This window comes from Brachyistius frenatus, unplaced genomic scaffold (assembly GCF_029030835.1).
Source record: "Brachyistius frenatus isolate BFR_SWC_R1_liver_20210118 unplaced genomic scaffold, ASM2903083v1 Contig_4, whole genome shotgun sequence".
Taxonomy (NCBI): Eukaryota; Metazoa; Chordata; class Actinopteri; family Embiotocidae; genus Brachyistius; species Brachyistius frenatus.
In genome coordinates this window covers 1,910,611-1,922,524 of record NW_027210603.1, presented here as the reverse complement: position 1 = coordinate 1,922,524, position 11,914 = coordinate 1,910,611, and the positions used below count along the sequence as shown (strand labels likewise).

At 38.8% G+C, this 11,914-nt stretch overlaps 1 protein-coding gene across 1 annotated transcript; it reads right to left on the bottom strand.

Annotated features, from left to right (window-relative positions):
• Window positions 1-4,173: 4,173 nt before the first annotated feature.
• gpr25 (G protein-coupled receptor 25) lies at window positions 4,174-5,866 on the bottom strand. The gene has a single exon (XM_069715232.1). It carries the CDS (start codon window positions 5,728-5,730, stop codon window positions 4,609-4,611), a length of 1,122 nt encoding a protein of 373 aa, XP_069571333.1. The 5' UTR covers window positions 5,731-5,866; the 3' UTR covers window positions 4,174-4,608.
• Between the last annotated feature and the right edge of the window lie 6,048 nt (window positions 5,867-11,914).

Sequence of the window (11,914 nt, the reverse complement as noted above, 5' to 3'; positions counted from 1 at the left end):
ATAGAGTATACTGTTAGTTTATTAACCCCGATGACCCTGCAATGGAGTTAGTAAAATAAACGATAATGACGAAAATCATAGAAGTAACCCACATATAAATTCTAAATATTATGGATAAATTATGGACTGATAGTTTAGTCAAATTTTGATAAATCAACCATTAACTTACCATCCAAATAAAAACTTAACATTCACACTGATCTAATATCATTTTATAACCACATCGATCATAAATTCAAAGCACAGTAAGCTTTATGTTTGGTTACTGACTTAACTTGACTGAATAAATTAAACAGCACATGCAGTATTGTGATATCATATGTTGAATTCATGCTGACTGCACTGATGTATAATGTCTGAGATTGTTGTATTAAGAATTACACAATGTTTTTTTACACTGACTGGTGGATATCTCATTTTATTTATTTATTTATTTTTAACTTCTTTTTGACAGAGGATAAAGTCCTCGACTAGTGGTACACAAAGTCTGTTTTTTTCCTTTTAATAAATACTTGCTTGTTTACTGGAAATAACAACAACTTTCAACCAGATCAGTCGTAGGGGTTTTATTTTCCAGGCAGTTGGTTGTTGTGAATAAATCTAAAACCACAGTCCTTTGATGCATTGAAAGGGAATTTTTTTAATTGGAAGGATAATTGTTCTCACAAAACATGTTTATCACTGAAAACATGTACGTTTAGTGTCCAAACTACTGAACAGGAAACACTTTTAAAGTCACAGACACTTTTTAAGGTTTGCTGACGTAAGAAATTAAATATGTCTTCGAGTGAATCTTAAACTTTCAGTGTGGAATTTTTTATTTGACTTTGCTTGTCAGATGTTACTCATACAGACCTGACTTGATGTTTTCAGAAACAGGGAAACCACAGCCAGTCGTTTCATCTGAGAACTGCAGTGTTGGCATTATGTTGTTGTAAATCTTATGCATGGCTAAATTACTGTGAACTATTCCTGTGCACACCCATTTCCTCTCAAAAGTTCAAACAGTTGCACTTCAAGATGGACATGGTCCAAAATAAAACAGATATAAGTAATCAGACAGTATTTTGTGTGTGTATTGTAGCTATTTTTGGTACAGGAAATAATCTGTATTTCTTTTGATCATGGCAGGTGTGCAAAGAAAATATTTAACTTATTGTTTTTACTCAGCTTCAAGTTCAGATTCACAAATTGAATCACTTTGCTGTAACACCATCCTAAAATAAAACTATTAAAAGAAAAAAAAAATTAGGAGAGAATTAGAGAATGATAATGAATCCTTAAAAAACGGTGTTAGAAAAGCACAAGCAGAGAAGAGAAGAAAAAAAGTTCTCCTAAATCAAATAATGTCTTTGATGAATAAAAACTAGGGACAGTTTTATAAAAAAAAAACTTTCAAGACTAACATTTTCAACAGTTTGCTCTTCTGTCAGTATTTCAATAAAACATTATTATATATCTCCACTTTTACAGATCCTTTTTTTTTTTTTTTTTACCATTCCAACACTGAACATGAACTGGATGTAAAAAGAATTCGTTGAACTGTATATTTTGCGAGTTGAGGGCAAATTCATGAGTCAAAGAGGATGACTGGTTCTGTTTCAAAACTGACAAAGAGAAGCAAGTGAGAAAATGACAAATTTGTGGTCGCACCATCACCAGCAACAGACGCTCTGCCGCTGAGAAAGTCTGCGTACCAGGTCTCACCTTTCGTTTTGTGTGTGGCAGGCTGGCACAATAATGATCCAGCCGTCCCACTCATAGGAGTCAATTCATTTCTAACATAACTTTTTTTGCTATAGATAAAATTCAAATGTTTTAAATGACAGATCAAATTAAATAAAATATGCTAAAGTAATATGAAATATATTAATACTTGTTAGTCAATGGGTAAGTGTTTAAGATTGACCAAATGTGGGTTAAAATAAGTTGAATTAGTGAGTTGATTTGAGAATAGCGAATGTAAAACTTTGCATGTAAAGGTTAACAAATACAAGTATGACAACGTGTTCTTGACCAATTCTCCAAACTTCAGAAGAGCAGCAGCGCCTGCCACTTCTGCTGCCATCTGTGTGTGTGTGTGTGTTGTGAACAACTCTGTTCTCAGGTTGAAACTGCAATCCACAAAAAGAAGCATACTTCTACCACGAATAGACAAGATTCGTTTAAATTTACCTTAAAAGTTGTCTGAAGTTACAAACCGCTCATTTATTTCCACTGAAAATTAATGTTTTCTCATTCTGATGAATGCAAAATTAAAGATGTCAAGTTTGAAATAGACAGTGAACATTTCCTCTACATTTTGCAAAGCACTTAAAAAAAAAAGCTCTAAATAAGAAATCACTGTAAATATAGATGAAGATTTATAGGGAAGATTTGTCTGCTCTGCTAAAATAGTCGTTCCGCACCTGTTCTTACTTCACATGCATGTGCAGTCTTTAAAGAAAATAAATGTCAATGTAAGACCCGATCAGAGTCACCACTGCTGTTTGAACTGATAGCACAGCAGAATATCTATTGTGAGAAAAGATGGTCATCTACTTCTTGAAGCAGTGTGAGCACTTTGCACCTCCAAACATGGTTTCCTCAGTCTTAAAACCACTCGACTCATACCACACATAGAACTGAAAAACAACTGGGCACACATGAACATTTGAACTTTCATATACCTGACTTCCCTTCCATAATCATGAGAAAGCCTTTGTATTCTGAGAAGGGAGGCACTGAGGGCTACCTTAATGTCTGAGTGACCATATTTCTTCAAAAAAAAATAGGTTTTCACAAAGAGACCAGGAATAAGTTAGAAAGGGTTTCAGTTCCTCCCAAGAGACCTCTTGTTACAGTTGTTATCTTGTAAGATGTGCATCATGTCCTGGGAGCTTCTTTTTTCTTTTAATGTGAACCTCCCTGCCAGCTGGTGACTTTTTGTGGTCTGAAGGTGTTTTCAAAATGCATGTGAAAATTTCCACCCTCTTCCACTCTGTTGTTTCCTGTTGCAGTCACTGTCAGTTCAGCGTCTCCTCACTTGATTAAGTGCTAGTTTCTCATTTTCATCTTCCCTTTTTTGGTGTTTTCTAGGATTTACCTCATATTTCACGTATCTAATGGAGTTTTGCAGAGGAGCCTGCATGATGTGTGTGTGTTTTTTTTTGTATTCATTGTCCTCTGGTTGCACTCTGTGATAACAAGAGGTCGGTGAAACTAAACACAAAGTGCACAAAGTGAAACACTTAAAAGACAAAATAAACCCTGAGAGAAAGGTGAAGTCCTTTATTAAACCCAGCTGCTGTTTTTCGTGAAATATGTCTCATTGCCTTCATCAGAGAAGTACAGTTGTTTTTTAAAACACTGTTGCGTAATTAGATACATGGCTAATTAATATCCTGAAAACATGCACAAATATTTAGTTTTTGTGTCTCAGCATTTTCAAATACAAATATTCGTCTTTTGTCTTTTTAGCAAAGCAGACTGTTTTAATTTCAGTCTAGTCAAAAACAGGTCACACATTTCTAGTGTATTTTTAAAACTCATAATTACTGTGTAAAACATGGTGACTCATACAGCTACACCGAGCAGTCCCGCACTGGAGATTTGAATAATTTACAATTGGATAAATATTACTTTTTGTTATTACTATTTCCATTTACGGGGAAGGAATCTTTTGCTGCTGAATATCAGTCACAAAATATTACACAAACAACAGGTGTATATATAAATACTTAAATGTAGTTTAGATAAAAATAAGACTGTTGTGTTTGCACACGTTTTGATGAAGCTGCAGTTGTGTCTGCTTCTCTGTATGTTTGAACAGCAACAAAACTAATGTCGGTCCAAACTTACTTGAAACTTGCCATTTTGCACATAATGTAAATGTGCAATTGCTCAAATTTAACTTGCTTTACTGTGAAGGTTGTTTTCTCGATTTTAGTTATGGAAAAGCTTGCTATAAATGTTTGCATGTGCTCTTACTTATATATTATAATACAATTAAATCAGTTATGAATATACCGGTGAAATGTGCCAAAAGTTGGGTGAGCAATTTTGTTAAATTGAAGAATATTATTATATAATAATACAATTAAAACATGATCATAAATTCTTCAGTTTACTGGTGTTTTTGGCAACCTTTAAATGATAATAGCACATCATCATTAGCAAAAAAAACAACCCGTTTTATTGTAGTCAAATTGACAACAAAACAACTAGAACATTTTAACACACAAAAATACTTTTCTAAACTTTCAATTTTAAAATGCAGTTTAATCATAACAACACATTTCATAACAAGATTAATGGTCAGAAAAGTTTCTATTTACATCATTATATTACAATTTCTTAACCTATTACAACTGTTAACAAATATTTGACCCTTGAAATGAATACAATTAATACTCTACTCCATTAATGCAAAATACAAAAATGTTTTTAAACAAATGAAATATCGGTGGATACTGGCTGCAAACTTTTGTATGATTTATTATAAGAAGAAGAATGAGACACGATATTTGAAGAACTGAATACAAAATAAATCAATATGGAAATCTCAAGGGGATAATAAAATAATGATTTCACCACCTTCACAGTTTAAGATAATAATCTGTCCTCTTCCTACTGAAGCATCTGAAGCTGACTTCTCCCACTCGTTGCTGCGAAGCTCTCAGAGGTGCCGCCGTTGGTGAACGACGCTGAAGAGTTGTAGCTCTGCGGTAACTTCGACCTTCCCACGCAGCTCATGAACAGCATCTGCGCTCGCCTTCGGAAGTGATGGTCCAGGAAGAAGTAAATGGCCGGATTCACACAGCTGTTGAGGAAGGCCAAGCAGCAGGAGATGAGGAACCCGTTTCTTTGCCACGAATGAGTCTCACAGCTGAGTTCAGCCTCCGAGATCTGCGAGACGACTATGATGGTTTTGAAGACGTTGAAGGGAAGCCAGGACACCACGAAAGCCACGATGATGCAGAGAACCATCTTGACGGAGTGTCTGCGTCGGGCGTCGGCTCGAGGATTTCCGGCGGTGAAGCAGTGCTTATTGAGGTGCATGATGATGGTGCCGTAGCAGAGCATGATGATCAACACCGGGATGACGAAGGTGAGCAACGCCATGGTCAGGCTCATGCAGAGAAAGAAAGCTGAGGAGTCGTCTTCCATACAGGACACTCCATCGCTGTTGGACTCCACTCTCCGGTACACCAGAGACGGGATGCCGAGCACCAGGGAGGTCAACCACACTGCAGCACAAGTGCCGTAGATGCACCGGCTTCTCCTCAGGTACCTCGAGTCCATCAGTTTCACTATGGCCAGGTAGCGGTCGACGCTCATGCAGGTCAGGAACAAGATGTTGGAGAAGCGGTTCACGGCGATGACGTAGCTGCTCAGCTTGCACAGTAAGCCCCCAGCCGGCCCGAAGTTCCAGTAGCCGTCCTGGCCGGCGGAGGCGGCCCAGAGAGGCAGCGTGAGGACGAAGATGAGGTCTGCCAGGGCCAGGTTGACAACGAAGGTGTCCACCAGACGACCGCCTCGCTTACCTTTGCTGCCCACCACTAAGATGACAAAGAGGTTGCCCAGGAATCCAGAGAAGAATATGAGGTAGTAGATTATGGGCAGGAAGATGTTGGAGCCGTGAAGGTGTGAGCCGGAGCAGTCCAGAGGGAAACTGATACTGACTGACCCGTTGTCAGTGAAGTTGTCGGCATAGTAGTTGTAGTCTATGAAAGCAACGTAGTCGTCCATTTTGAGAGATCACAGAGCAGATGTGCAGTGCAGCTGGTGAACTGTGGCAGGCTGGTTTACCTAAACTATGTCAACATGCAGCGACTTGATATCACAAGACAAAACCACACGGGTCCTTTTTCAGTTCTCTTCCTCTTGTCTCTCAGCGCTTTCTGCACTAAGTGGGTGTCTGTGATGACTTCCTCTCTGAAGACGTCTCTTACCTCGTTCAAGTGACTTCAAAAAGACTTGATTTAATTATTGATTAGAAAACAATAGTATGATGCTCGATTATTATAATGCAGCATTATTAGGGTGACCAGATTGTAACAAACCAGATGTGGGCCAAAGAGTTTGTTCGTAAAGGACAATGTGGGACAATATGGGACAAGTTACCAACGCTGGTTGTCTAAAATGTATATTTGTCCATCTACCTCAGAAAATAAACTCACTGAATTTATATGCAGGCTAAAAGTCAGGCCTTTATGTTAAGCACTCAACAAATATATTTTATTTTAATGCAACTTTCTGATCTCCCACAAAGGTGCGTTAAGTCACAGAAAAACAAAAAGCAAACCAAGTTAGCGCTGATCCAAGAAGTAAAAAAAAAAAGCTCAACCAAAGAAAACCAAACAAACACATGCTGGTACATCGAAACTTACTGAGGAACCAACTGAAAATCCACTGAAGGGAAGCGGCAGAAAGCCGGAGCAGGTGACCAGGAGAAAATGAGAAGGACCAACAGGACATGGCAGAAAACCATACTGACAGAGGTGAACATCATCATATCATTATCACAGAGAACCAGTACAATCTTTTGAAGAACAACTCTTTCATTTTGATCTTTTCATAAATTCCCTGCTAAATAAGGTATCAGTATTTCATCATATATATATGTTTGTTAGTGAATTTGGCTACTTAGCAGATACTTACTCTCACTAATCACTACATCATTATCATCAACATACATGGAGACAGATTCCTCCCTTGAACTGCTTTTCGTGACCTGCTACAGAAAAGTGTTTCATCGCGTATTACCTGTGTCTGACCAGTAGGGGGCAGGTAAGATTTACTTGTGTTTCACATACGCTGACCTCCTACCTAAAGTCAGACCGACTGTGGCTCTCGAGCAAATGTCAGTGATCTTCTTCAAAAGAAACAGTTTCTTTTTCTTCAGTAAGAAGACGTGATTCTGGTTTAAACCAGGCAGGGGCAAGTGTACGATGCTGGAAATCAGATTTAGTGTTTTAACATGAATTTTATAATCTATTAATATTTACTCATGAGACTATTTATTGATTTTGTTTTATAATGCAGATTTAGATTTTTTTTTTTTAAACCCACAAGTTCCTGCATGTAATGTTCTGTTTCTGTCAACTTAAAGTTCTTGTATCACCACATTTTGTTTAATTTTGAAGGTAGGTAGGTAGGTAGGTAGGTAGGTAGGTAGGTAGTTACTTTATTAATCCCCAAGGGGAAATTTTTTCGCTACAGCAGCATTTATAGAAATAGTAAAAATAAGTAAATACCAGTTCACTCTTCTGCTACATCCTCAAAACTGCCACTTCGAGACAAGTCTGATCGACATCCTGCAGCCTCTCGGTAGGTCGTAGTTCATGATGGAAGCACAGCAGAGATTTCAGGGTGAAACATTGTAAACTTCCTGCACCTGAAAATATAAAATATGCAGACATCAGTTGGAGTCTATATGTGTCTCTGCTCAACAGTGCTTCATCCCTTTAAGCACAGAGGATGCACACTCTTTTATACATGTCTTACTTCTACCTGTCAGACCGGGTATTTGACCCGGTGACCTTCTGCTTGCAGGTCCGCTTTATTATTTGTAGACGCCGTTGAAGGACTGTCTCTGCAGTAGATTGTAAAAGTGCATCGGGTTAATAATTTCTATTTTCATTTCTGTCTACTTTGTAAAAAAGACATCACCTGCTTGTCTGTCTGTTCTGTCTCTCCTCCTGAAGTTTCTTCCCCGTTCTGCCTGTTCAAGTTTTCTCCTCTTATCTGAACTGAGTGTTTGAGGAAGCAGGGCATGCAAACTGTACAGACCTTAAAGCCTTTATGCTGCAAAAAATAGGTGCAAAATTGACTTGTTTTCATGGCAACTCGCAGCTAAAACCTCAAAAAGAACAAAAGAGTTGTTGTTGCTTGAATATCCTGTGGGCTGTGGCAGCAGAAGATGTGAGTGAAAGAGTGACATGCAGATCGAGTTGCTTTTCTTTATGAGTTGCCAGGCCTGCACTGTAAATACCTTCAAAGAAAAATCTACCCTGGAGAACCAGCTGACGCAACTGGAAACTGCTGCATTGTGCATCAGCGGTCATGTTTATCTAATACGGTGCCGGTGGCAGTCTGGATGTGACTCTTTTCCCTCTGCTGCAGGAGCATTTATCAGATTTTGTTTCATGTCTCAGAGGTGAAAGATAAATAGAGTCTGACAGGACAGAGGAGGCTTTGACAGCCGTGGCCATTGTCGCAGGGAGGGAAAGTGTCATTACGACGACCTCTTGGAGGCAGGATGGACCTCAGGAGGAATAAACTCCGTGCTCCAGCTCGTATACTATTGTTGTTGGGGGCCGGGAAAAGTGAGGTTGGAGAACAGGCCGCGTCTTACAAGAGGCCGGAGAGCGCTTCATTGTCCTGCGGAGGAGTTTCAGTTAAGAAAGCGCAGCGAATGAATGACCTCCTTATGGGATCCCTGCGCCATTCTGCAGCATTGGGTTATTCAAACACTCCTCTACTTTGTAGTGTCAAGGTGATGTGTGGATATACTCATCACAGCAGAAAATCCTGTCAGTCCTCATTGTTCAGTTCGACGTCGTTCTCCCCTCGCGCTTAGCTGTACCTTTTTTTTTTTTTCCTTGGAAAAGTTTTAATTATTTCTCCTGCATTCTTGCTGCTCTGTCAGTGGAACGCTACATTCCTCTCCTCGAATAAGTGCTGTCTCACTCCAATTGAGCAGAGTAAATGTGAGAGCCAGTGAATGGAGCAGCTTCAATAGGAGAAAATAAACAATTGCATTGGTCCATGGGTGCAGCGGGGGAGAGCGGATGAGAGGAAGGGAGAAAGGCCTCCCTAACGTGCTAAGATTCCCATGGATACTTAGTCCTTTTTCTGTTTAGAGGAGGATCTCGTAAAAGTACTTCAACAGTGGATGATTTCTCTTTTCCTTTTACTCTGTTTTTATTTGAGGAGAGAAAGGGTGGTATGCGTCAGGGTGATTGTTGGACATGGGGGGGGGGGGGTCACATGCACACACGTGCGCACTCGTACACGCGCACACACAACACACACACACACACACACACACACACACACACACACACACACACACACACACACACACACACACACACACACACACACACACGCACAATTTGCTCCTCACTTGTCGAGTGCAAAGTTTAAGAAAAGGAGTCCATTGTTTGGGAGTGAAAGCTTCTTGTTTTAGCAGTTTAACTGAATCAAAAGTTCCTCTGACACAATGGATCGCAGTAGTCATTATGTGCCATTTTAAGTGATTTGAACTATTCCCCTTTTGTCTGAAATACTTCACGGCTTCGCCTCATGCTAGGTGCTCCATTTCTGCTTCATTTACATACAAACTACATGAACTAATAAATCAGTCACACCTTAAAGCTCGCACCACGTGATGAGACGTATATACAGGATTACTGGGAGTTAAGGAGGGAAGATAAATTGGTCACAGTCACAGTTCCTCTGTAGCTTTGTCAAACAATAAACTACAACTCCCAGGTATTTGACCCTCCTTCATCAACGTCAGCTTGAGTGCAGGACCCAATTCAGCCAATGGAGAGTTGGTATCAATTAACGAATAGTCAAAATGTTGGACAAAACTCTCTGGTTTGATTTTCAAAATGATGCCCAGGTGTTGCTTCATAGTTTTTTTTAAATGGTGGTTACCATGCAGAGGCTGTTAGTGGTTGCTAAGGGTTTCACTAGGTGGTTACTAAGGCTCCCACTCCCTTATTCACTCATTCAATACCCATATAATTGGCACTCAATACGAGTAGTAAATTTAGGTGTTGGACTTTGGATCATCATTTGCATCATTAGTGACCACAGTGGAGTCACACGATAGTGATTTTTCCATCTTTAAGTTGTTAGAAAACAGTCTACAAGCTGCTGACTCTGCTAGGGTGCACCATGTAGCACTGTAGGGGCATCAGTCTTCGTAAAGTGGAGGCTGTGAGAATACAGCACCTGCATTTAGGACTTCAACTTCATGTGTGTGTGTGTGTGTGTGTGTGTGTGTGGTATTAAAATGATCAAATCACAGTTAGAAAAAAACATTTTTGAGTTCAGAAAACTTACTTTTAGCTCTTACCTAAATGTTCTTTGCTCAGAAAGTGTCATTTATATTTAATAATAACGCTGTATGAGTGCTCATATCAACATATATGTTGAGTTATAATGAGTTATAACGTGACGTCATGACTAAATGTTAAGTTACTGCTTGACTGCATGTTTTACAGGAGGATTTTTTTTTCCACAAGCTGAACCTTCTCACATATTTCTATATGACATCTCAACATTTTTAACAGCTCTAGTGGAGACTTTACAAATCAAGCATCAACACATTGGCAGAACTCACAGTGAGAAAAAAATATTCAATGTTAAGTGTATAGTGATGGCAAAAAAAAGAAAGAAATTCAAACATTGAGCTGCTGCTCTCGCTGAGATGACAAATGCCCCATAAATGACAAGATCACAGTTCAGAGACGGCGCATGAGAATCAGTGGTGACATTTGTTGAGCTCAGAAAGAGGACTGTCTCAATTTTCATCCTTATGACGTGCTGTGGACTGAAAGCTTTCAGTCAACATGTTTCTCCTCTCGCTCAGATTATCTTTTAATCTCAGAGCATTTAGTAAACACACGATTTAACCACGAAGAAAGGAGTCATGTTTCATCTGCTGCTGACTTAATGAGGAGAACTTATTGAGCCGCTTTGAGAGAAGACAGACAGAGAGACATGCAGGACCCTTTAGCTGCATCAGGTTTGTGTTGTGGGAGGTCGTATGAAGAAGAAAATCATGATGTTAATTTATTCTGATTGGATTTATATTCTTTGATATACCTGCATGATTTCAAACTGTGCCTCACAGCTTTAGAGGGACTTGATAAACTTTTAAATATGTCACTGTCTGACATATGTTAAATATATCTGAATTTAAAGTTTTACATAGAAATACTATTACATGGCTTACAAATAAACAAAGCACAATGTTTGTTTTTTTTATAAAATAAGAATGAGTTACTTCTGTCCTGCTGCATCTTTGGAACAATCAGACGTCTCGAGATGAATTTTTCTCCTCTTCAAGATAAATAATTCAAAAGTTTCTGCTGTCTCAATGATGATATTTGTGATCTCAAACTTTGGTCTTATAAATAAATAAAAAACAGTTGAAAGATTTTAACCAACTGACGTGTAGAAATGGTGTTTTAATTAAAAAAAAATTGCAGGTGAAGTGGTGGTCATCAGGTATAATACGTAAACAAAGATGTCTCATTCAGGTTTATTTATTAATCTTCGACAATAAAATCTTTAAAAAAGCCAGACATTTATATTTTATTTTTTTATTTTGTTGACAATAAAACATTCAATTGTGGAACAAATGCTAGATTGACTCAATTATAATGTCATTGTGATTAAATCTGGACACAAATGAGGCACAGGAGACCTTTGCTTTGCTTCATTAATGTTATTGGTGTTGGGTCGTAACATCTTTACATGGACTCCAGTTTATGACCCATTCATAAAGACACACTGTGTATTACTCGTTTAATATCACTGCAATTCTGTCTTCGTTGATGTAAACCTACATCTTCTCGCACGTTAGATGTTAATTTCCATGATTGCTGATGTTCTTAAACTGAAATAGATCCTTGAAAGTGTGTGTGATGAATCGCAAGATTGCTCGAAGACAGCTGATGGTTGAAATAATGAATAGTGACAGTTTCACATCCTCCTTTTGGACGATAATGATGACGAGATTATGGACATTTGTAGGCGGCTCAGGACGGAACCAGTTGGTTGACAGGTATCCCAGTCGTACTGGACTGCCATCGTCGTCCCAGGGGAAAGTTTTTGGAGCAGATGGTCGCTTGCTGGGCCGAGATGAGTGTCAGCTAACAGTAAATGATCTTCTCAGCGAGGGGCCAACATG